This window comes from Giraffa tippelskirchi, chromosome 13 (genome assembly GCF_054371585.1).
Source record: "Giraffa tippelskirchi isolate mGirTip1 chromosome 13, T2T-mGirTip1v1.2.pri, whole genome shotgun sequence".
Classification (NCBI taxonomy): domain Eukaryota; kingdom Metazoa; phylum Chordata; class Mammalia; order Artiodactyla; family Giraffidae; genus Giraffa; species Giraffa tippelskirchi.
This window is the reverse complement of record NC_137287.1, coordinates 34645475-34672793: the sequence shown is the minus strand read 5'-3', so window position 1 is coordinate 34672793 and position 27319 is coordinate 34645475. Positions and strand designations below refer to the sequence as shown.

The window sequence follows — 27319 nt, the reverse complement described above, 5'->3', positions numbered from 1 at the left end:
CTTTCTTTCCCCACATTGTTGGTTTTAGCAAGAAACATTCCCTAACAAGATATAGATCCACTTGAGCATTCAACTCTTATTTTTTTCAACCCCTGATTTCCATCTATTTCCCCAAAACAGTTACCTGACTTAGAATTATTAGTCCAATTTAGGATTGTTTGTTAAATGGTACCACTTTATTAAGCTTCTCACTTTCAGAGAAGAGGAGGATGTTTCTCATTATGGGGCCATAATTAAATTTACCTAACTTGATCTAGAGGTAGTTATTCACCCATGGTACGATATTAGCATCAGTGTTATGAAAATGACTTGGAATAAACACAACTGAGAAGAAATGGGGGATATTTTCTAAATTACATCATTATTTTCATTATGAGTGACCTCAAATAAATTTACTGGAGTCGTATTAGTCGTTTTATAGACTAGATAACAAAGAAAAATATAGCCACATTCCTGATCGAATTGAGGCAATTTACTAGAAAATAGGAAAGATGCTAGTTATTTAATTTTCTTCCCTTTGAATTTCAAATAATTACAATTTTGAGCCAGAGTATTAATCTCCATCAATGATGAACTTGGGTTTTATTATTATTGCATTAGGTACATTTATTATAATCTGTGGGTTGGTTTTTATTTTTTTTCCCCTTAATAAAATGAAAGAACAACCTACCTGTCTTTTATTCACCCAGGGAACAACCAGTTTCCTTTTTGTGTATCTATCTCCATCCACTCCTTCTCAAGTCCTCTTTTTACAAACTTTGAGTTTGTACCATTTTAAATAGAGAAACAGGCAGGGGTTAAAGAGTCTGGACCTCCTCCATATCCCAGATATCCACTGATCACAAACATCAATCTATCCCCTTCCCTAGGATAGCTTCTGGATGGAGCATGCATATAGAGGAAGTAAGGACTTAGTTGGGCTTTCCTGGTGGCTCAGACAGTAAAGAATCTGCCTGCAATTTGGGAGACATGGGTTGGATCCCCAGGTCAAGAAGATCCCCTGGAAAAGGAAATGGCAACCCTCTCCAATGTTCTTGCCTGGGAAATTCCACAGATGGAGGAGCCTGGTGGGCTACAGTCCAAGGGGTTGCAAAGAGTTGAACATGACTTAGCGACTAAATGGCAGCAACAACCCCTTGAGATACAGCTATATCTCCTTTGAGATATAGCTATGTTCAGATGACTGGAAATGTCCTCCCTGCTCCCTTTTTTTAAAAAAAGAAATGATGATTAAAGAGGTTCATAAAAAGACACACAAGGTTCTATTTTTATTTAACGGAAGTTTGTGGCTGGCTCGTTCAATCTCATTAAAAATAATGCACAGTGGTAGGTCTAGGGCCATCCTGACCTGACCTTAGATGGTCCCAGGGCCATCTAAGACCTGGGACATGTCTTAGACACACTGATCACCTCTAATGGGTATAAATCAGTTGTTTCTTTTTTCATTTTACTGGGCAGGGTTGTAAGCTTTTGGCTTCTGTTACTTTTAAGGAAGGTAATGGGAGCCTGCTCTCCACTTCTTCCTATTCAGATTGTTCTCAATCTTGACAGTGGATCAGAGCAACCCATCAAGGACAACAGCACAGAAACTAGAACCACTGACCTTTTGTACACACCCCACTTTCCCCAACACATTCTTCTCTTTGTTGTCCAAGGTCCCCATCCCTCCCACATCATGGTGCGGCCCTCAGGCATCTCTCAGTCCTGCCAAAGCAAATAGGATTTGAAATACCTGCAAGTATCCCTGTAACTAGCAAGTCCCAACCTCCTATGTAGAAATAGCTCTTCTTAAACTTTGCAGGGAAGAGAGGATTGAGGAGAGAGAGAGAAAGAGACAGCAATGATCACAGATACCCTGAAAGAGCTGGAGGTGGTGGATGTGTTATAAGAGGCTGTGAGCCAGAAACTAAGGTTAAAAACCAGGGATGCTCCTTTGGGCTGAATGCAAAGAAAAATCATCTTGCTTGGAAGCCCAGCCCTGCAGGAAAAAGGCTGCCTGCCCTGCTCTGACCCAGTGCATATGGCTACTCACCAGAGGACAGAGAGGTCTTCTAAGTCAGCAAGGAGGGTCACAGAGGTCACTACCTGGGTCTCTTCTACCTGGGGCACAACACACACATACACACAAACACACATCTTTATTTGAAAACATAGCAATTGAGCTTCCATAACTAGCCTATCAAACCTACACATTCACTCATTGCTAAGTGGCACATATTTCCATAAACTCCTTTGAATTAAAAAGCAGGCCATGGCACAACATTGTAAATCAGCTATGTGCTGTGGTCAGTTGCTCAGTACTCGTGTCCGACTCTTTGCGACCCCATGGACTGTAGTCCATCAGGCTTCTCTGTCTATGGGATTTTCCAGGCAAGAATACTAGAGTGGGTTACCATGCCCTCCTCCAGGGGATCTTCCTGACTCAGGGATCTAACCTGAGTCTGTTGCATTGCAGGCAGATTATTTACTGCTGAGCCACCAGGGAAGCTCAAATCAACCATACTTCAATAGAAAAAGAAGAAAAAGTAGACCAATTTAATGAAAAAAATATAGAAATAATAGGAGAGGCAACACATGGATATGATCAACTGTTTGAAAGTTGAAGGACCATGGTCCTTGGACTTGCAAGGCAATCCATTAGACTGAAGGGTGAAGCCAGAGATCTCATAAGGCCAACCTTGATCGCGGAGCTGAAAATAAGGATTGCTGAACGAAACTTAGCCGAGACATGTGTCTTCACCCACTCAGGAAGATAGCAAAGAATATGGAATTAGATCAAAAGATAACTATTGGAAATGGAGGAAAGGACATGATAATATAGCTATAAAAAAAGGACCTGACAAGCTCTCAGTAGAAACTAGAGTAAGATAACAGAGTTCTGAGCACTAGGAGAAAGGAAAGAAAGGATAGGAAAGGAGAGAGAAAGATGATACAGAATATAAATATTAACCTTACTCCCTTTTATTGAAAAAGCCCTAAGCTTCCTAACAGGGCTTCCCTGGTGACTCAGTGGTAAAGAATCCACTTACCAATGCAGAAGATGTGGGTTAGTTCCTTGGGTCAGGAAGATCCAATGGAAATGGCAACCCACTCCAGTATTCTTGCCTGGAGAATCTCATGGACAGAGGAGCCTGGTGGGCTACAATAACAGCAAAGCTTTCTTATACTCAATGCAACTGTGAGGCTATCTAGCAAATATGTCTGGATAAGATTCCAGTGCATTTTTGTATCATGCCTAAATCCCATTATAAAGGGGTTCTGGGTGACCCCATGACTTCTAATACATTATTTCTGAATTCATGTCACTCTGCTATCCATGGATCTTAAAGAGGCAACCTCATTTCACTGATATTTGAGCTCAGGACAGAGATGTGAGTAGCTTTTGGAACATGGAAAATGGAAATTCTCCAGATAAAAACCCCAAGTCTTTATTCCTGAGACTTTGCTTTCTCTGTGCACCAGCTGGGGGATTCTGATCTGTCACCAGGTGGGGAGGCAACAGCTCATCCAGAAGTTAAGCATCTCCTGTGTAAGAAACATGACACTCATGCTCCACATCACCTCACCCTCTCTGCACACGGTTCTATCAAGTGTGTTAGCTGCTCAATCCTGTCTGATTTTTTGCAGCCCCATTGACTATAGCTCACCAGTCTCCTCTAATCATGGGATTCTCCAGGAAAGAATAGTTACTAGAGTGGGTTGCCGTGCCCTCCTCCAGGGGATCTTCCTGACTTGGGGATCGAACTTGGGTCTCACGCACTGCAGGCAAATTCTTTACCATCTGTGTCCTGGTCCTAATCAAGGAGCCGTCTTATTACCCATCACCTCCGTTGTTTTTTTCCCAAGAGGAGGAGACATTTTTTTCAGAAAAGAGATGCACTCTTTTGTCCAGACATCTTCACTGACACTGTGGTTTGAGGCCATGAGATCGATCAAATTGCAAAGTTCAACCCTTAAGCCCTGGGCCAACAGAAGGACATCGTTGTCTCCACTAAGCAAACTTGAGAATGCGGTGAAAGACAGGCAAGGAGGAGGGTGAGAAGTGAGAGGATGATGGAGAGCGTGTGAGGTGGACCGGTCACAGGGAATAATATCTGTACTTGAAATATTCAAAAATAGAGAGAGATGGGGGAACTTCTATAGGCATAGTTCCACAAACGTAGAATTTTAACTTAAAAGGGAAGGCTCAGTAGAACTAGGAGCTTCCCTGGTAGCTCAGCTGGTAAAGAATCCACCTGCAATGCAGGAGACCCTGGTTCGATTCCTGGCTCGGAAAGATCCCCTGGAGAAGGGATGGGCTAACCAATCCAGTATTCTTCATTGTTGTTTGTTTAGTTGCTCAGTCATGTCTGATTCTTTGCGACCCCATGGACTGGAGTCTACCGGGCTCCTCTGTCCATAGAATTTTCCAACCAAGAATACTGGAGTGGGTTGCCGTTTCCTTCTCTAGGGGATCTTCCCAACCCAGGGATTGAACCTGGGTCTCATGTTTATCAGGCAGATTCTTTACCACTGAGCCACCAGGAAAGCCCCATATACACATACACACACACACACACACACACACACACACACACACATTCGTGCACAATTGCCCCCACCACACGGCATGCAGAACCTCCCTGACCAGGGATTGAACCTATGCTCCCTGCATTGGAAGTGCAGATTTTTAACCACTGGACCACAAGGAAGTTCCTTAAAATATACATACTATATGTATACGTACACACACACACACACACACACACACGCCTTTATCAGGCAGGTCCCTACATCTGTTAAAATGTTCAATCACCTTGATGTCTGCCATGGAACTGGAGCACTTCACTTCCAACTAGAACCACTCACAGGAAAAATCAGCCTCATTCATGAATCACTGTCACCAAACTGCTCCCCAGTCTGCCCAAGGGTTCCACTGAGATCTTGTGAGTGTTGGACCTGAATGAAATGATGGCGTGTTAATGACATCCACCTTCAAAGAAGCTTTTCCAGACCCATGCATGTGCACGTGCCCATGCTCTCTCTCTCTCTCTCTCTCTCTCACACACACACACACACACACGAGTAGTGTTTCCAGTCATATATGTTAAAATTAGCTTTGGTAGCTTTGATCTGATTCATTATTTCCTGAAGTACAATTGCTCTGTCTGTTGTTATTTGAAATTAAGAAAAAAATAAAGGCGTTAAAAAGAAAAAAGAATAATTTATAGTCACCATAGGTCATGTTTGTTTGTTTTAAATTATAGCTTTACTGAGGTATAATTGACAAATAAAATTATAAGGTATTTTTTAAAAAGGTGTTGATACAGTTACTGTCATCTTAACTGCCTCCATCACTCGGCATCAAAGTTAAATCCTCAGGTGTGCCCAAGAAATCCAACCATGAGATAAAGAGAGAAATGAGAGAGCACCTTAATTTGAGCTGTTGGAAATGGCAACCCACTCCAGTATTTTTGCCTGGAGAATCCCACGGACAGAGGAGCCTGGAGGGCTATGGTCCATGGGGTCGCAAAGAGTTGGACACGACTAAAGCAGCTTAGCACGCATGCAATATGCTTGGAAGGGAAAGAAGCCATGAAAGTATCCTTTTTCCTTCTTTAAAAATACACGCAGAATTATAACACAAATACAATGAGGGCTGTTTGATCCCCACCCCCACCTTCTTGATACTCTCCGTTACAGAGATTCACGGCTCAAAAATGTTTGGCATTCCTTGGTCCTTCTTTTGGTTTAATGGGTCGTGCTTAGGTCTTAGTGACAAAAGAGAAGCAAACTTGGAAATGAAGTGCTCTGGAATTTCTGTCTGACTTATGCATTTTCTTTATTTATTTCATTTTTGCATTGAAAACATTACATTTCTGTTTCCTTATAGAGTAGTGTATCAAGAGCCTGTGTATGGCAATAAATTGCTGCAGGTATGAAATCCTGGCTGGTGGAAAAACTCATCACTATTGATTGTGGGTTTGCTGTGAAATCCTACTAACAAGACAATTCTGGGGAGGGAGGGGAGACGTTCTCTAACATAGAAGAAGGGAAGACTGAACTGAATTTTCCAGTTTTGATATCAATTCTTCTAGAAGAGAGACACTCATCTTGAAATCTTGTTTTCCCCTCTTTGCTAGATTATGTGTGTATCAGAGTTGAGATTGGGCTTGGCTGTTTCTTTCTTGGCTTAAAATGTATCTGGCTTCAGTGAATATAAACTGAGTGAAAAAATCCAAGGATTTCATTGAACCAATTGTCTGAAAAAAATTTTAGTAATTTCCTGGAGTCAACTGGGATGGTTAAACCAAAAACCTTTTATAATTCAGCATCAAGGATCAGTATACACTGGAGCTTCTTATAAATTTATTTCACATCTTCTGCCATAACTCTCAAACTTATTTCTCACTGATGAAGCAACACCAAATGAACAAACTTGTAGGAGGGAAACAAAAACCAACACATCCATTGGAGTGTAGCTGGCTAAGTCTCCAAATCTTGGCTATAACCAACACAAAAACTGTCAAATGAAAGAAGAATGTAAAACTAAAATGATCAGTGGGAATTTTATTACACAGGTTTCCCTTTAACCTGCGATTGTCACTTTTGTTCAGTGTTAAGTTAATTAAGAAAGTACATTTTTTGGTAAGATTAATCAAGTTTTAATAAGAAATCTAATATGAAACAAATGGGTATTTGGACTAAGGAGAGAACCAAATAATTAAAATTTCTGATATAAGCTTTTATTTTCACCTTTTAAGAAAAACTGGACTTCAAAAACAGCTGAATGCATCATGCAGATAAATTAAAGAGTAATGATTCATATGAAGGATTTTATATTTTGCAAATAATGCTCTTGTAAATATCATTAGAGTGAATAAATTTTATGTATATCATTAATCCACCTGTTTTAGACAGTGAGATCCTTGCATATTCTCAGAAAGGAGGAAGCCCTATTTCCCCATCGATATACAAAAATTTCACCTCACTTCCTCAGCAGTTTGCCATTTGGATATTTGAACATTTTTTTTCCAAAAGTATGCTCTCAAGTTAAAAATGTGATTTCCATCATCAAACCACTTGGTGATGCAGTGGAGATCTGCAGAGCTCATTAATACTGCTTTACAAAGTTCCACAAATGAGTAACCAGTTTCATTTCATTTAACTCAACATCTCCCAAACCTATATGGTCATGAAACCTTGCCTTTCCCTTGATGAAGATCCCACCAAGCACAGTTTTGAAAATGTTTCATTGGAGCATCATTAAAGTACTTAATTGATAACTTCCTCCTGTGGACCTCCAGAGGTCTTGCTAACAAAGGAAGTTTTCCCAAGCCTGTGAATCAGTATCTTTGATGGTTGCCTCTGGTGGTGGGGGCAGGGGTGAGAGGGGGAATCCATAATGACCATTTAAAATACGTATTTTCTATAAGATCACATTTCTATTTTGCTGCCCAACATGTGAAAGTATGTTTTGTAAGTAGGGAGCATAGAACTCTTGTGTGCTTGTCATCCCTTTTCTTTTTCTTCACCTTTACTTTGGTGGTGGGAAAAATCTTAACTGTCAAGGACACTTTTTTTTTTTTTGTCGTGTGGTCTGGGAGGATCAGTTTTAAGGTGACTGCTTTGATGACCACAAATGAAAGTGAGCACTTCTTTTTCAAACATTACCCCAGAACCTTGCTGAGGCTTTGGCTATACTAGGCAAGCTGCAAAATATGGGCAGCAATAAAATTGATTAGAATTACCTGTTAGAAAGGCAAATTAAAGCAATTTTTTAAACCATTTTATAGTGTGTGCACACATGCACCGAGTCAGTATACAACTCTGGTTTTCCCCTTAAATGGATTCCATGCCAAAGAAGAATCACAAAGGAAGTATGCAGTATATAGATACAGAGACATCAAGCCATCTACCCCTTTTCCTTTGTCCAATTACTGCACATTCCAGGGATCACTTAGACCTGGGCTGTCCAGTACTGTAGCCACCAGCCCCATGTGGTTGTTTACATTTTAGTTCAAATGAATTCAACATTAAATAAATTAAAAACGCCATTTGTTGTAGCCCCCACATTTCAAGATTTCCGTAGACATTTAGGACAAGTGGCTACCATATTGTACTGCACAAGTATAGAACATTTCTGTCCATCATCAAGTCTACTGGACACCTAGGAGATCACTGACCAAGGTCAAAATCTCTCCACTGGTTCCACAGACTTTACCAAACTATGACCTTGACTCATGAATCAAGAATATTTGTAAACATACTCTTAAATAGCAAAGATAAGTATCAGGATATTGACCTCTTGTGCCTATCTTACATGGAAACCCACACTTGCTTTCTCTAAATGGTTAAAACATATGCAAATAGAGAGTGGATTCTTCCCAAAGCTTCATGAACAAGCCCCTCAGTTGTTCAGAAGGCTCCCAGGTGTACACTCCTCCATTTTATATCAATCCAGTAAGTATCAACCTAGTAGTCAGTGAGGGGCTGCTGCTGACTGGGTCAGTAAAGAATCCACCTGCAATGCAGGTAAACCCGGGTTGTTTGATCCCTGGGTTGGGAAGATCCCCTGGAGAAGGAAATAGCAATCCACTCCAGTATTCTTGCCTGGAAGATCCCATGAACAGAGAAGCCTGGTGAGCTACAGTCCATGGAGTCAAAAAGAGTCGGACATGACTTAGTGACTAAACCATAGCAGTCAGTGAGGTTCATTTGAGGTATATTCTGTTTGCACTGCCATAGTTTTTCCCACTTATCAAAATTGCTACCTCCTTCCATTGACAGAAAGCATTGCAGAAATTAAGGGAGTCCTCCAGAATTCAAACAAAGAGGTTTTGTAAGTAGGATGTTGCTGGAAGTCTTTCCTGGAACCAAATTTACAATCACCACATCATGATTGATTGACATGGCCGTTGATGCAGTGCGCTTTGCAGTAACTTTTGTTTTTCATTCTGAGAGTGACAGAGAACACGCACACACACGCACCTTCTCCATTCAGAGTTTTTGGCTGGTTGCAGCTAATGCCTCCTAGCCATCAGGAAGCCAGTGCCAGCCCCTCCCTACCTCATTAAGTTCAGTACACGTGCCTGCACACCTGTGTCTCTGTGGATGTCTGATGAAAGGCGAGGAGATGGGCAAGCTGATGAAAAGACTGGCTCCAGAAATCTGGTGACCCGATTTCCCCTCAGCCCATCAGTCTGTACCTGGAGCTTGGTGCTCCGTGTGACAACTGCTTTGGTTTCCCAACTCCTCAGCACATTTAATGAGTTGCTCCGTTCCTAATTAGAGAACATGGTGTTTGGAACACCAGGTGGTTTCTGGCTGAGACCTCTTTTTTTTTTTTTTTTAAACTTTCACATTGTTTTTCAAGGGAGACATTTTAAAAAATAAAAATACTGGCTCCAAATTATTGGTGATTATCTGTCAGAATGTCTTGGAGGTGTCTTCTCCAGAGTGATCCAAAGAAGGAGCTTGATTAAGGAGAAACTAGCTTTTTGGAATTGCCATGTAAGTGATAGAAAATTTGCTTTGAAAGTTGGTTATGATTGGCAAAGAGTAGAAATAAATGACAGAGACCACTGTACCTATCACTGTTCTGATAGATGCTTCTTGCAATTTTCTCATTCATCTGTCTTCTGTGCTGTACGTGGAGCCAAGTATAATGAACTGCTTTACTCAAGATACTACCATTAAATCCCCCCAACCTCCAGTTATTTTGCTATTAGAAGCCCTCTGACATGGCTGTCTCTCCTGAATTGCCCCTTTACAGTGAGGGTGAGAACCCTTCTCACAGAAGATCATGGGACTATGTATTCCATTTAGAACCTGAATGGGCCCTGTGTTATCGGTGGAGACTGGATCCTGTTAATTGTACCAAGATCATTCAACAGTGGTTGATGTATCACTGTGGTCTGCTGAGCAAGGAGCTCTGTTATTTTCACAGTTTGATAATCAATGCTCCACTGAACACAATTCCTTTCGAATATGCCCATTTGCTTGTCCTCTGCTTAATTGAACAATTGCAATTACTGATACATACAACTAAATGTTAATTATTTTTCTTCAATTTTTTTCTCTCTCCTAATGATTTCATTTACAAATTGGAAGACTTTATCATATTTTCCACAACAAACAAATTCCCCATCTGAACCAGTGTGATATCTTTAGCTGAAAAGATAGAATTTTTAAGCAGTGCTCAAGATTCCTTTTTTTTTAATCATTATGTGACATTTAAAAAGCTAGAGACAGTCTCCTTTCGTTGCTTTAGTGGTTGAACAGCTACATGTGCAAGAGACTTCTAACACAGTTTCAATCAAAGGATTATCTTATTTTTGTAAGTAAAGATCAAAGACATTAACATTAATAAATATCAAATGTAGCAGGGCGTTAGCTTGACCTGTATTGGATTTTTAAGGACGTAATCAAAGATGGTTTGAATAAGATGTAAGTTGATAGCTGATAAATCAAGGTAAAGCATACTCACTTTTGAAAATCTGGAAAGTTCAGCAAAGTAGAAAAAGCATTTAAATAATCGCTCATAACCCTCTGCACCCCAAAATGATTACCATTAATTAACATGTAGGTACATCTCCTTCAGAGGGTCTCTGGGTTCCCCCTTTGGGATTTGCTTACAACTGCTAATCTTTAACATCCAGCTGGGGCTGGTAGTCCACCCCACATCTTTCTTGCGTGTTTTGGTACTAAGCTTTCATTAACCTCCACTTGAGTTCGCTAGATGTGGGTCACTGCTGTTCTGCTGGGGTGTCACCATCAGGTGCCCTGAGTTGGCCTCCTCTGAGTTCCTAAGCCCGCTTTCTCCTTGTGTTTTAGGGTGGTTATGCTGCATACCGCTACGCCCAGCCCACCCCTGCCACTGCCGCTGCCTACAGTGACAGGTAAGGGCTTTCCTTCTCACGCTTGACTATTACCTGGAAATGAACTTAGCTGGTGGGAGGTGAGCTTCTCGTCTGGTCTCAGTGCAAATGCATGACTGCTGGGGAAGGCAGTGCCCCAAAAGTTAGGTCTCATGGTGAAGGTCGGCACGGGGCCGCCAGGATGCAGTGATGCCTAGCTCATTCTGAACACTCGCCCTCTCTGCTAAGCCACAAAGATGGTGGGTCCCTGCATAGTTGTTCTGCCGTCTCAGTTCCTCTGACAGCTCACCCTGCATGCACAAAATATACCCCTTGTACAACCTTCTCCTGGGCTTCTCTGTAAAATCCTGGATTCATGTAACTCATAGGACGAAAGCCAAGAGAGGATCCCACAGGTTTACCTCCATTTTCAACACCTCAGTTCCCTTTTTTACACCTTTGTACATTCAGGAAAGCCTTCCCCTTTATTGCCTTTTAAGATCCCACCTAAAGGAATATGGGCAGTGTGTCTGGCATTCATAAGGAGAGTCTTTCTTTTTGGCAATGCCCAGACCCTATGCCTATGAACATAAGCCAACATTTATTTGTAATGCATACCACATGTGAAGATTGGCAGTGGAAGGGACTGAAGTAGGTTTAAGAAACACAGAAGTCAGAACTGGATGGCGGGGGGTGAGGGCTGGGGGTTGGAGGAGCTCTATTACCCATTACCCAGGCTTAACAGATGACTCGGTTTCTGAAATGGCAAGCCACAGCTATTTTTGTATAAGTGCTTTGGAAAACAAAAAAAAATGAAAGTGTGCGTTTCCATATTGAATGCAAATCGTTGGCTCTGTTTTCAGAGGACATAAATGTGAATGTTCAGATGCTCTGCATGCACAAATGTCATGGAGGGTGCTTATTTTGGGTAATGACTCCTTTAATTTAAAACTATGTTTCATGAATAAAACAGTAATGGTAACAGTTTGCATGTGTGGCTGAGGCATGCTGGGTTCGACAGGTAAGCAGGCGGTGTCTTGGACTCGTGAATGGGGAGTGTTGGCAGACTCTGGGTCTCCTCTCAGGCCTCTTGTGACTCAGTTCCTGTCTTAGTTTGCTGTGGTATGCTTTCTCTGCAGTTCCATTCCATTTCTCACAAGGTGTATCCTTAGTTCTTTGTAACTACAGACTTCTTCGGAGGTATACGAAAGCAAAAGAAATTCCTGAACCCTCAATGTCACACTTTGAAAACCCCATGCATAAAAACTCATGATCAAATAGCTCTTTGGCAAGACAGAGTTGAGATCTGTTATCTGATTGTATGCAGGTATTATTCCTATAAATTCCTAGTATTCTTATAAGCAGCCATCAAGAGCTCTCAAGTCTGGAGGGAGCTTCCAGAGAAACCCAAACAATTGTCAGCACATAGTTCTAAATACTTAAATTATCCAGTTACCCAATCATCAGTTGCTAGGATGCAAAATATGTTTTATGAAAGTTGCTATCTTCAATACACTTTGACACTGAATTAGGGAAATTGAGAGGGTCAAAAAAGCTAATAAAAATGATGACAGTCTTGAAATCCTCAAGATCATTCTACAAATGAAAAGGCTTAATTCTATTAAATTTTGCACACTGCAGATTCACAGAGTGTCAGTTGTAATGTGGTTCATCTACAACCCTTAATTATTTTTATGAAAATATCTCTCGATGCTAAATTCTCCAACACCCACTTTGTATATAATTATAATCATAGTAACTTTAGCCTGCTGCATAATTATAAGAATCTTAAACAGATTTATGTCTTTGGGTTTTTTTTTTTAATCTTGCTTCTCAGTATAAGTGCATCTATCCCCAAGCTGAAAAAAAGGTTAATTACAAAGATATAATTTAAATTGCTTTCTTTAATAAGACCAACATAGACATTTGAAAAAAAAAAACCCAACAATGTTTAATATTATTCTTAGATAGAATTACTTGAGGATCTGGCCATCTCCATTTGCATTTGCCTTAAAAAATAAGTTAAAGTTTTGCTGCACTTGGGGGCACCATATATACAAATGTATGTATGAAATCTGTTATTTTAATATTATTAAGATTTCTCACTGGCAACCTGTCCTACTGAAAAATTGCCCTCATTCTTGGTTTGGTAAATCTTGACTAACCCTGCAATTCCCACTTTGGTGTAATAGTTTCAGTTGAAGAAACCAACTAAATGTCCTCTTGTCCATATAATTGGCTTCTTGCTGTTCATTAAAGAAATCTGCACATTAGGTCTTTTTGGTTGCTGTGGAAATTGATTACTAGTCCTATTTCACTTGCCACTTATGGAAATATTGCATCGAGAGAAATGCAGACATAGATAAATTTACCAGAAAACAGTCTTAAAAATTATGTTTCTGGTTTGATTTATAAAGTGTATTTATGAAATGGTGGTACTTCCTTTTATTGTTAGTAAGCAGGTAAAGAGGAGGAAGACCCTTTAAGAGAAGACACATGTTTAGGGGAAAATGTGAAATTATCAGAAGAGCTTTCCAGTCGATTAGAGATGACAAGAATCTAGAATTATCTCAGGGAAGTTGTGTAATCACTTATTTTTACTCCATCACAGGATAATATCAGTAGGGAGAGACTCTTAGTGCCTACTTTCTAGAAGACAGGCAAAGAGAAAAGCTTCTTAACCCAAAGAAACTCCTTCAAAATAGGAAATAAAATCAGCAGGAACAGAGAATGTTTGGGTCACACTCACTGGCTGTCAACCTGATCCAAAGAGAAACTGCAACAAATTTTCTCTCTAATCATGAGATTCACTTCTCAGGCGTCTTGAAAGGGAAAGAAGTTTGATGTCCCCAGTCGGTAGAATTTTACCTTTTATCAGCACAAATTAAGCCCTCATCAAATTAAAGATTCGGGGCCTTTTGGAAAATCTTGAACTCCAGTAACCTCAGGACTGGCCAGAAGTTCATTGATGGCCACCTCGTTAACTCCCTGCCCATCATCTTCTTGGTTAAATGATCACATGGTGATTATCTCGGAGTACCCTGAGAGTTTCTTGAATGCTGACCTCCGGAAGGAAGACCATCTGGTGTGGGCAGTGATTTCCCCCCAAAGAAAAAGACCTGACTGGACTAGGTAATTTTTCAGACTCATTGACGAATCGAACGGCAATAGGCAAACGTCTTTCTTGGGCATTTAGGCAAGATTTGGTAAGCCTTTGACTTCACCTCAAATCTTCTAATCTCACTTTGATTTGTGGAAAGCCAACTATCTGGACTCTCAAGGGAGATGGTTTTCTGAGCTTGAACCGATCAAAGCATGGCAGTGGGGCCGATGATCATCTGGTCATTGCATGCCACTTGGTGTTGCTGATGTGTTTGTGGTATGTTCTGATTGGACAGGTCCATCACCACATTAGCTCGATGAATGGCTTGCTTGAATGAAGCCTGGGGGCAGGCTTCTCTTGATTGACTGGCTCTTGGTTTCTTTGTGTCTTCTGACTTGGTCCTTGTTGCATCTTTGAGCAGCCAAACTGGGAGGTGGGGAGGGAGGGGAAGATTTCCTTTTCAATGAATCACGCTACAGGTATTTGGGTAAACGTGTCTGATGTGTACACAGCTTTGATGACAATGTTACCACGCCAAAAAGGCAGACATCTGTCATGCTTGCCCTGCTTGCTGAACATCCTAACATCCCCTAACACACAGTGCATGGAAACAGACCTCCACATTAGGGCAGAAGAGAACTCAATTCAGACCAACTAGAGGAGAAACTAACAGAGGCATTCGCTCTGAGATTTCATGATGATCCAGGTGCCCTCCTAGTTACCCTGGGCCACTGTTTTCATGGACACTTGCATTTCTGTAAAGATCCTTAAAAGTTAGCAGCTTTTGACCTACAGTAGTATCCCCAGCCATACAGGTGCCTCTAGACTGAGTAAAAGAGACAGCAAGCAATAGGCTTCTCTTTGTTTGTTTTATTTTCTACCTTTTTTTTTGTTTGTTTTTTGAGACATTTTTTTTGGCAACATTAGACTCTACCATATGAAGCTGCTATTTTTGTGGGCCCCAAATGGTAGAATATTGACAATTTCATATAGCTCAGCTTAATAGAGGGGCTTCCCCAATGACTCAGTGGTACAGAATCTGACTGTAATTCAGGAGGCACAGGTTCGATCCCTGGGTTGGGAAGATCCCCTGGAGGAGGGCATGGCAATGTACTCTAGTATTCTTGCCTGGAAAAAAATCCCATGGAGAAGAGCCGGGTGGGCTACAATCCATGGGGTCGCAGAGTTGGACATGACTGAGCAACTGACAATCACAGCCTAATAGAAGCCCAATTAAAATGCCATAATATCAATATCAATAATCTTGCTCTCTGCATAGTCATACATATATGTATGTTGTATATATATATATATTACATGTACATGTGAAAAATATATGTATACACAACACATACATACACTTCTGCCTTAGGACCTCATGGAGGATTTATATGAGTGTCTAGACAAATAAATCTTACTACAAGGAGGTCAGGATATGCCAAATTCTGCCAGTCATGAGCCCCATGCTAGAACATGTTTTAAATGTGATATTCATAACCTATAAATGAAAGGTTCTATGTCAGAGAGAAATAGATTAATAGCCTTTCTTAAAACTCAATAGGAATAAGTAGTCATGTCTTTGGGGTCATGGAGAGGTTGATCTATAGGTCAACTATTTAAAATTATATGGTGGTAGAGACAGATAGGGGCTTCCTGGTAGCTCAGGGGGTAAAGAATCCACCTGCAATGCAGGAGACCCCAGTTTGATATCTGGGTTGGGAAGATCCCCTGGAGAAGAGATAGGCTCCCCACTCCAGTATTCATGGGCTTCTTTGGTGGCTCAGATGGTAAAGATCCTGCCTACAAAGCGGGAGATCTAGATTTGATCCTTGGGTTGGGAAGATCTCCTGGAGGAGAGAATGGCTACCCACCCCAGTATTCTGGCCTGAAGAATCCCCATGGATAAAGGAGCCTGGCAGGCTACAGTCCATGGGGTCACAGAGAGTCAGACACGACTGAAATGACTTAACACAGCACAGCACAGAGATAGATACATACATACATACATAGATGGGTAGATGGATGGATGGACGGAAAGGTAGATGGATGATAGATACATAAGTGCCTAGTGGATGAATGGAAAGAAAAAGAGAAGAGAGAAAGAGGAAAGAAGAAGGGAAAGAAAGCAAGAAGGAAGGAAGTATGGACAGAGAGGAAAAGACTATCTCTCTATGTTCTCATAATCTTTCATAATAAGCTTAACTCCAGAACATAGAACTAAATTTTTATGTATAACCTTAGTTTGATCTAAACTTAAAAGCTAAAGGGGTTTGAGTTGATTTCCATTTGTGTGGGTACTCACTATCTATTTTAGAAGGTTTTACTTCCTGGAATTAGATTAAATAATAGAGAAATATCATTAAAATAAGGCTAATAATTGCATTTAAAATGATATACCATTTTTTGTGGAGTATTTATCAAATCATATAGGCTAAAAATTAAGGGATTGCCAGGCTACAAAGCATATATACGAGTACCGTGAAATGAAAAATTTAATTTACCCTTCAAATTTTTTTGGTAGAAGGGTTAATTTTTAAATATTGTAATACTTTAGGGACCTCACAATTTTACTGTTTCTTGCTGAAAGCTTCATCTCTGGATCATGTGGATTCCTGAATGAGGGTAGACCATGCAAAAGCAGAGATAGGAGGGACATTTCATAGTTTTCCCTGTTCCTCTTGTGTGAACCGAGTTAGATTAAGGTTGAAACTGTTTCTGGTTAAAAAGCACCCAGTCTTTGTGATGTGTGCAATGAGGGATTTCAAGATCTTATACTAGTGCTTTGTGTAAAGCACTATCTCCTATGGGCTTCCCAGGTGGCGCTAGTGGTAAAGAACCTGCCTGCCAGTGCAGGAGATATAAGAGACAAGGGTTTGATCCCCGGGCCAGGAAGAAACCCTGGAGAAGGAAATGGCAACCCACTCCAGTATTCTTGCCTGGAGAATCCCATGGACAGAGGAGCCTGGCATAGGATCACAAAGAGTCGGACACGACTGAAGCAACTTAACACACGCTATCTCCCATGGCCAGTTCAGACCAGGTGAGTGCTTCTAATGAAGCACTGGTTTTCTAGGACAGGAGAAAACCATGGACCATGTAATATGGTGACCAACTCTCTTGTCTGGAGAATGGCCAGACTTTAACCAGGCTTCTTTCCCATATGCTGTGAAAAATAGCTTTTCTTGTATGAAAGGATGACAACAGCTTTGCTTTCTCGTTTTTTTATCCAGTTTTGTTTTGAATGTTCTTCCTCGGCAAAGTAAAAGTTGGCAACTCTCTGAATAGATTCCATATTATATTTTATTTACATTTTCAACCCTTTTTGAGAAATCCACTGGTGGAAAAATAGAGTGAGGGTGTTGTAAAACTTGGTGATGCCAACAGTGGAATTCTCAGATGGATGAGGACCTGAGGGCTTAGTTCATGGGTGTCCAGAGAGGATAGATCCACAATTAAGACCAAGACCCAGGGTCAAAAGGAAGCTGTTTGGGACTCACATCTCAACATGTTGAGTTAAAACATGGCAGCAAGCAGTGGTTACTCCTCTGTATCTTCTGTTGATAGTTCTCTGTTGAAGTTGTTCTTGATTTTAGCTGTTAATCTTTTCCACTGTTCTTACTCATCCCTTGGGCTTTCCTGGTGGCTCAGACTGTAAAGAATCTGCCTGCAATGCAGGAGATCTGGATTCGATCCCTGGGTCAGGAAGATTCCCTGGAGAAGGGAATGGCAACCCACTCCAGTATTCTTGCCTGGAGAATTCCAGGGACAAAGGAGCCTGGTGGGCTACAGTCCATGGGGTCACAGAGAGTCAGACACGACTGAGTGACTAACACTTTCATTTTTACTTTCACTCATCCTGATGAGCTTTTCTGGGTCCTGCAATTAAAAAAAGAAAAAGTTGTTCTGTGAACTTGTAATAGGAATGAGTCACTAATGCCTGAATTTATAATCGTTTTCTACCGCAGTGCCCAGAATAGCACATACAGCTTTCAATTAGAACACTGGGTTGAAAATATACATTCATACATAGTAGTGTATAAAATATATTCTTATTTTTTATTTATATTCTTGTCCTTCTTTTTGGTTTAAAGTTTACTTTCTTAACTGGTTCATTTTTTTTCCCCCAGTGACTCAAGAGTTCCCTCAGGAAGAGAAAGTGAAGGTGATTAATCTAGACAGCTTTAGGGTAACTAGAAAGAAACAGGTATTGTCTGTAAATTTCATTTTCCAAGGTACATAAGCCAGATCAAAATAAATTTTATCAATAAAACTTGCCATATATATGAAAATGCTCCTGTGAAAATGTTCATTAGGTGGAAACAGAGGACTTTGGTACTCTCACTGTTTCCTACGACTTCTTGAAGTTTAATATAGTAGGGGCAAACTTTGATTCAGATCATCTCTCTGTGATATTATAATAGTTATAATAACAGTGATAGCAACAATGACTATGTATGGAGCCCTTACTCTGTGATTGGCACTGTTCAAGGTACTTTATAAAGACAGTCATGGACTTGGCGTACCAACTCTATTAAATTGATGTTGCCACCTCCATTTCACAGATGGGGAAGACAAGATTGGGGAAGGATGAAGAAGAGGCTCAGTTCAGCTTGAGAGTGAAGTCTATGCCCTTAGTCCCCAGGCTCTGAGCATCTTAGTAGAGCAACCTTGAGGAGTCATTTCTCGGTCCTCCATCACTGCATGTGTGATGGGTTTATTGATTCCACCTCACAGAGTGGTTCGGAGGTTTCAAGATACTGCCTATGAAATATTCAGCACATCAAGGGGACTATTTAAAATGTTCTCGTTTTTATTTTCATGTTCTTATTTCCATAATCCTCAATTCCAATTTTTCATATTTTATTTTATATTCCCATACCATCATCCACTAAGAGTTTTAAATCTGGAGAGCAAGAGTGAGCTTGGAGGAAACCAAGATTATCTAGGTTATTTTAATTCCACCTGAATCTGCGAGTTTGAATCTGAGCATTTGAATCGGAGAGTTTGAATCTGAGGGTTTGAATCTGTTGTTTCTTTAACCCATTCCAGAGTCAAAGTTTAGGAAAGGTAAGGATCAAATCTACTCAGCTGATTATGCTGTAGACATGACTTTTAAATAGAATAGGTAGGATTCTGTGCAAATCTAATCCTTTTGAATCCACTGAGTTCTGGAATAATTTGTTTGTTTTGCTTTGTTTCTTTCTTTCTTTTTTTGTGTGATGGAAAACCATGTATTCGGGGGCTACATAGGGCCTTTAATTGGTCAGTCCTCAGAAGTTCAGATTTTGATAAATCAGGTATTCTTAAAGTGAGCAGTCTTAGGTGACATTTCTTCACACTTTTTAAATCTTTTCACCATGTAGATTTCTCTTCTGAAGTTTTTTCCAGCAGTTGTCTCTTGTCTGTCAGGTAGTATGCAACACATTGGAACAAATGACCTGATTAGGGAAGCAGTTTAGTGAGGGCAGCCATGTAATGATCATTTAAGATGGATCGTTTTAAATAGGCCACTTAAGTGATTGTTTAAGGCGGGATAATGTGTCAGAGAAGGGACGCCCTGTCAGTAATGACGCTAGGACCACAGGCTTCACCTAGGACTATGGAAGGACGAGGACACATGTGGCCATCCTCAGTGGAACTCCCAGGGCCCAGGCGGGAGAAGCAGGTCCAGGCACAGTGATGTACACCCCAGGAAATGTTGCTACCGGGGTTCAAGTCCAGTGTCTGTCAGTCTAGATCCTGAATTGTTTCTATCCCCTTATGCTGTTGTTACAAAGTCAGAGCTTAGGCACGTTTGCCACTTCAAATAGTCATAACGAAGATGCAACTCAGTGATTAAAAAGTGAATGGAATTTCATGCTCTCATGGATTTATTTTCCCTATGGATTAATAATTCTGATTGAGCATTCACCGAACAAATTACGATAACTAAGATAATTATATTTTCTGCCAGCCTGCTCTGCAGATGGACTATGATTCTATTTGATGTAGACTGAGATGGCCTGGGAAGAGTGAAGGAAGGAATGTGTAGTTCTTGATGGTAGTAGCATCAGTGTGATTTGGGAAACTTGTGTTTATGGACACAGAGCCCTCAGTGATGAAAAGTAATATGTCTGTTACTGATCGATGTATTCCCTGAGTTTCTCATTTTTAATTTACACATATGCAGGCGCACACACACACACACACACACACGTGCACACATTGAAAGAAAAAGTGCTCAAATTTTTGTTTCAAGAATCAGTTGCCTTGGGTCCATAATCTGTAATGGCTTCTTAACAAGTGTTAGGCACTGTTGGATGAATATATAATTTAATTGGAGCCGTTAAAAAAAAGAAGCAAGCCTGTAATAGTCAACAGACTGGACCAAGAAGGAGTTGGGGAGATATTAAAGGAAATTCCAAACCCAATAGACCATGGCTGTCACAGCCATGTGGGGAGCTATGTTTGCCAGTGACGAGACAAGATATAACAACTCCTTTGGTCATGTCATGGCCTAATTACATACTTTTTGGGTTGCAGATCATTGACTTGATGGGCCACAAAAAAGCAAATAAAACCTCTCTTTTCAGTAAAGTCATCAAGACCCTTCAACTGTGAAGGGTTTAGAGGTAGGTGAGAAAGCCCAGTGCTTTCCAGACGCCGGTCAGACACCTCTGATGAGAAACTGTACACGAAGCCTCCGGATCAGCCATTTCCATTGCAAATAAAGACCTTTCCTCGTAGAAGACAGTATTCCAGTCAAGTGGAAGGGAACAGACAGGCAGTAGATAGTAGATAGACTCTGGGGCTTCCCAGATGGCGCTAGTGGTAAAGAATCTGCCTGCCAATGCAGGAGATACAGAAACACAGGTTCGATCCCTGGGTTGGGAAGATCCCCTGGAGGAGGGCATGGCAACCCACTCCAGTATTCTGCCTGGAGAATCCCATGGACCGAGGAGCCTGGCAGGACCCTATAGTCCACAGGGTCGCGAAGAGTCGGACACAACTGAAGCGACTTAGCTCACACACACAGATAAGCTCTGAGCTCATGAAACATTCTTGAATGTGACAAAAATTAAACCTGGTCCACTATGCCTTTTATTTTAGGGTCACTATCACATATCCTAGATGATCTATCTTTGCAGGTAAGAAGGAACTTTTCATTAAAAACTTCTAGTATTTTTTTTTTAACATTATCAAAGCAAGTTCTGGCTCTTATACCCATGAAGAGAACCTGAATTCTCTTCCAAAAAACTGACTTCTGTTTATATGTAGGCTTTATTTTATTTTCATATTTGTGTGTAATACACACCTGTGAACAGTCATTGGACAGAAATAAATAACTTATGATATTCTTCCTAGGGTAGATCACAGTGATTGACTCTTCTGGAATTAGATTCTCCTCCAAACCATAGTGCATTTCATCTTTAATTAACATCTGAGATATTTAGAGTAGGGACTGCTATCAGAATTTAGGGGGATGGTAGTTGGGTAGCAGGGGCTTCCCAAGTGGCTCAGTGGTAAAGAATCAGCCTGCAAAGCAGGAGACGTGGGTTTGAATCCTGCATTGGGAAGATCTCCTGGAGGAGCAAATGGCAACCCACTCCAATATTCTTGCCTGGGACATCCCATGAACAGAGGAGCCTGGCAGGCTACAGTCCACGGGGTCAGGAGAGTTGGACATGACTTATCGACTAAACCACCACCATCAGTTGGGTAGGAGAGATATTGAGGGAATTGTAATAGCTAACTTGTCCATGCTTTGTTCCCAGCTTATTCTTGCTACATTATGATGTGTGAATGTTTGGATCAATCAATAGATTTGGGGGAGAAGATTCAGAATCAAAACCAGCCTTTTCCCTTCATTATCGTAATCACTTAGATTGAAATGCCTTGGCCTGAGAATCTAGAAATGCATCACATGTCTGATAACCTGGATCAGTGGTTCCCAGTGTTTTTGCAGCTGTTGAATTTCTTTAAAAAGAAAACTAGGATCTCTGGATGCTCCTAGCATCCTTTTAATCCCTCTGGCATCCTTTTAATCCCTCCTTTCATGGGCCAATGTTGTCATTTGAAATTTGATTGCATTAAAAGATGAGAGACTTCCCCACACACACACCATTTCTACATGGTTAAAGGGTTTGTGGATCACTTCTAGACACTAGAATAGGAGCCCACATGGTGGGGCTGGGCACACATCAAAAAATGTGTCCTGGACAGTATTAGTTCCGTTGCTTTCCCAGAATGATAATTTTTCTGTTTTTTTTTTTTAATTGTTTTCTTTAAAGTCTTTGACTTAAAATTAACAAACAACAGGGAAAGAAGTGCTTCCCTTATTCTGTTCTAATTTCAAGGTTAGAGGGGTTCACACTTATGGTCCTTAGACACTTACACTGCAAAGCGTGGTTCCTTGACCAACCAAATTCCAAACTGGCCTCACCAGGAACTTGTGAGACATGCAGACTATCAAGCCTGGCTTGAACCGGAATCTACACTTTTAAGATATCAGGGAGATTTGTAGGCAATTTGTGAGAAGCACCATTCTCAAGGTGCTTCAATTCTACCCCAGTAGGCAGTCAATGAGGCTTCCCAGGTGACACTAGTGGTAAAGAACCCTCCTGCCGGTGCAGGAGATATAAGAGATGCAGGTTCGATCCCTGGGTATAGAAGATGCCCTGAAGGAGGAAATGGTAGGCCACTCAGGTACTCTTACTTGGAAAATCCCATGGACAAAGGAACCTGGCAGGCTACAGTCCATAGGGTCGCAGGGAGTCGGATACGACTGAAGTGACTTAGCACACACACGGGCAGTAAACAATGTTCACTCTGGGTTCTCCCTCCACAAGTCTCGCATGTGTAAGAGAGTCTGTCTTTGTAACTTATTGACTCGTGACTGCCTCCTATCTGCTCTCTCCTTCTTCAGGGAGAAAGTCAGAGCTGCCCGAGGATGGTTGTCCCTCACAATCCATTTTGTTGTGACTTCCTCTCTCAGCTAGCCTAGGGCCACCAAACATCATTTTCTTTACCCCAAAGATCCAAAGCTAATCAGAATGATTCTGTGCTGTTAATAATATCTCCTCATGGGTTGTGTGTTACTGTAGACTCTCCCTGTTATAAAACTTACCCTGGAAAAGTCATATCAGACTCCTCTTACCTTTATGGGGTCCCTGTTTTGCCATCTGCTCAAGGGAGAGAATATACCAGTTAGAATCAGAAAGAGGCAAAGGTAAACACTTACTGTTTGATAAACTGCAAAAAGGTGGTGAAAAGCATAGTGTTATCAATAATTTGATGGAGAGAATTACGGGGATCAATAAGACCCCCGGAGTAGGATATGGCACCCCACTCCAGTATTCTTGCCTGGAAAATCCCATGGACAGAGGACCCTGGCAGGCTACAGTCCATAGGGTCACAGAGTCGGACATGTCTGAGCAACTAAGTGCGCGTGCGCGTGCGCGCGCGCACACACACACACACACACACACACACACACACACACATAGTTATTTGAAATTGTTGAGGGACTTCCCTGGTGGTCCAGTGGTTAAGATTTCACCTAATGCTATGAGTGTGAGTTTGATCCCTGGGCAGGGAGCTGGTATCCCACATGGCTTGTGGCCAAAAAAAAAAACCCAAAACATAAAACAGAAGCAGTATTGTAACAAATTCAGTAAAGATTTTAAAAATGGTCAAAATCAGAAGAAGAAAGCATTTAATATATACGGACAAAATCAAGCAAATTGAATCCATCTGAAAGGACAGAATGTTTTTAGACGAGGCAATCTTTCAGGACCCACTGTAACACTAACATGCTGGGAATCTGTCCTTCCTCAACTTGTCATCGCCCTGATCAGGATGTAAACCAGGGTCTCTCACACTCCTTGCACCTACTCTTTGATAGGTGCATGCATTGGCAAATCTTTGCTGATTCACCTATAGATTAAGATCAGAAAATTAGATTTAGAGCCTGAATCTCAGTTTGTAAGTTCCTTACTACACGAGATAGTAGTGGCAAGCTAATTGACCCTCCACTGTCTCATCATCAAAGGGGTTGGGGCCGGGCAGGTAATGAGTGATGCCTGCCTTCCTGAGTGGTTGTGAGAATTAATTGTGGTCATGAAGAGAAAGCTCCTTGCATAGCATTGATGCTCAGTAGCACTCAGGATATTATCATCAACATCATCATCCTTATTATTATTATTATTATTATTAGCAGCATCACTAAACTAGGAGCATAATTTGTTTTGTTGACTCAAAAATGAGTCCCTTCCTGTGGCAGCAGGTTCTTTGAGTCAGAATTTTTTGCCTCTAGAAGATTTTTTGTTGGTTTTTTTCAATCTTGACTTTCATCCTAGAAACATGAAAACACATTGACCTGAAATTGGCCAAGAGAGTAGAACTTAAATGTGCTCACCACACACAAAGAAAGGTGACTCTGTGTAGTGATGGACATGTTAATTAGCTTGATTGTCGTACTCATTTCACAAAGTACATGGATATTAAGTCATCACTTTGCGCACTTTTAACAAAAAAGGACGCTGTACAGCCTGGTTATAAACAATTTTAATTTGTCAATCATTTCTCAAAATTGGGGGAAAAAGTAGATTGGGCAAAAGAGTTGCTTCCTTCTTTTGAAGGAAGAAGCAACTGGGAACCTTGTGATCAAACAGCCTGTACTTCTGTTCATCTTTCTCCTGGATTATTTCTTCTTTTTCATGTCCAAGGAGGAGCTGTCAGGCTGCCAGGGGTGCATCAGTTTCATAGGAAAAAATAATCGGTTCTCCCAATGTAGACCCTGCCCCCAAACCAACATGGCTTCAAAGAGTCAAAAAAAAAACACCCAAATCTGCCTATGTTGCCCTTTTCCCATCATACTTGATGAGAAGTCCAATGCTGTGGTGGTAGGGGGTTTTCGGAATCCCCAGGGATTAGGACATTTCTGGAACTTTCTACCATCAGCTCCCTTTGTTTTACACACAACTCCTAGATGGACCCAGACCATCTAAGTGTGGCCTCTCCACCATCCAGAGGCTCAGCCTGGACACCCAGTGCTTCTCCTGAGCCTCCAGGATCTCAGAGAGCCCCTCCCTGGTGTGAGGTGGCTTCTCGTAAAACAGCAGTCCCCACCTTTGCGGCACCAGGAACTGATCTCATGGTGGGCAGTTTTTCCACATTCTGAGATGGTTTCGGGATGATTCAAACACATTGCATTTATTGTGTACTTTATTTCTCTTATTATTGCATCAGCTCCACCTCAGATCATCAGGCATTAGATCCTGGAGGTTGGGGACCCCAGGTCTAGAGAATACATATGCTGTTCAGAGAATCTGCCAGACCCATTTCCAACCTGTGATTGGTACCCCTCTGTCCTCTCCTTTGCCCGCCCAATGAAAGCTGAGGTGGAATTTTACCTTCCTGGAGGTTCCAGCCACCTGTAAAATGACCTACAACCTTAAAAGGCTCCTAACTATCCCCTTTTGCCATAAAACCACAGAAACCCAGGACTTAACAACACAAACAGCCAATGTCTCTATGGAGGGAGAGAAGCTTATATTGTTCATGAGTCCCCACAGCCAAAAAAATAAATGTCTTCCCCCAAATGGGCTTCCCTAGTGGCTCAGACAGTTAAGAATCTGCAGGACACCCAGGTTCGATCCCTGGGTTGGAAGGTCCCCTGGAGAAGGGAATGGCAACCCACTCCAGTATTCCTGCTCAGGAAATCCCTTGGACAGAAGAGTCTGTTGGGGTACAGTCCACGGGGTTGCAAAGAGTCAGACATGACTGAACAACTAATACACACACCAAATAAATTGCTTTTGCATTCATATTCTCATTGATCTGCACATACATATACCAAAAAAAGAACCCTGAGAGGGGTGTGTGTGTGTTTGTATGTGTGTGTGTGTGCACACGTGCACTCTATGTTTGTTTCCATTTTCCAGATGAGAAAACTGAGGCCCAGAAAGATGAAATGATTTTTCTATTGGAACACAGCTTGTGCGTGACCCAGCCCAGCTTCCAGACTCTGCTAGTTCTCTTTCACTTTAGCTGAGAAAAGCAGTGCAGTGGGAACCAGGGAGAGTATTAAATTTTGGAGAAACTAACATTACAGAAGAGGGCTGTGCTCAAGGTCTCCAGGAAATGGAGGTGCCCTTGGGTTTGAGTGTCTACAACTCAGAGGTTTGGTGAGGAAGATTCAAAGTGGGGACAGATTCACAGGCCTTAACTCCTTTCACCTTAAACTTTTTAATGTATGCAATGATAGTGTTGAAACTGTTGCTCCATGAAATAGTTTTGAATGGGTGTGAATGCATTCCTCTTTTTAAAAATATAAGGATAGGCCATTTCAGAAGAGTCTATAGTCAATCTACTTATTTGCTTGTTTTTTTGTACTTCATCTTGATTCTACATGATGTACATATGATTATATACATATATATATAAACAACAGGGCAGGGAAAAATATGAATCTGAATGGAATTTGTACAGTTCTAGAACTTTAGAACTGAGTTGAAGGGGAGAGAGGTAAAATACTGATCACAAGCAAATCAGTCTTCCTTTCAAGGTTACAAAACTGAAATATAAATTAGATTATGAGCTTCGAGACAGCCAAGCCCAGTAATAGACATTCCTCAGTGGTTTAAAGACCATGAGCGTGGCATCAAATTCCTTAAGCTTAGCTGGTTGCCTTGGAGAAGAAGATGGCAACCCACTCCAGTGTTCTTGCCTAGAGAATCCTGTGGACAGAGGAGCCTGGTGGGCTGCTCTCCATGGGGTCGCACAGAGTCGGACACGACTGAAGCAACTTAGCATGCATGCATGCATTGGAGAAGGAAATGGTAACCCACTCCAGTGTTCTTGCCTGGAGAATCCCAGGGACGGAGGAGCCTGGTGGGCTGCCGTCTATGGGGTTGCACAGAGTCGGACAGGACTGAAGCAACTTAGCAACAGCAGCAGCAGCTGGTTGCCTGGCCCATCGCAAGCCCTCATTAAGCATCTGAGGAGTGAATGAATCACATCAGTAAACTATTTAGCAAGGTACCAAGTAGAACTGTAATAGGATAGGAGCATCTTTTGTCTGCATATTATATTTATGCAGGAATCAATCATGGCTGGATTCCCCAAGATTCCAGCAACTTTTAAATGTGACCAACAACTTGATTAATGTATCTTTCTACCTGAATTTTATGTGTCTAAAAAGAATCATCCTGTAAACATAGTTATTTAAAAATTAATAACTATTAAGAAATATATTAGACAATGTATTAATTACAAATGCCAATAATTAAAATATCAAGAACTGTAAATGATGGAAATCAACAGTAGCACAATTTAATTTAAAAAACAAAAGAAGATGCAGTTCTTATTTCCTGTAAAGGCAGATACCTATGTTCAG

General features: G+C 41.2%; 1 protein-coding gene across 22 annotated transcripts in view; it reads left to right on the top strand.

Annotated features, from left to right (window-relative positions):
* Positions 1–27319, top strand: part of RBFOX1 (RNA binding fox-1 homolog 1) — a 440478-nt gene that overhangs the window by 386646 nt on the left and 26513 nt on the right. For 15 of the 22 annotated variants that reach the window (XM_081554684.1, XM_081554690.1, XM_081554696.1 and 12 more), the window contains 2 exons: positions 5873–5915; positions 10816–10880. In XM_081554684.1, the coding sequence (XP_081410810.1) occupies positions 5873–5915; positions 10816–10880 (108 nt within the window). The remainder of the gene's footprint in view (positions 1–5872; positions 5916–10815; positions 10881–27319) is intronic. The other 7 variants (XM_081554695.1, XM_081554693.1, XM_081554685.1 and 4 more) reach the window with 1 other exon arrangement.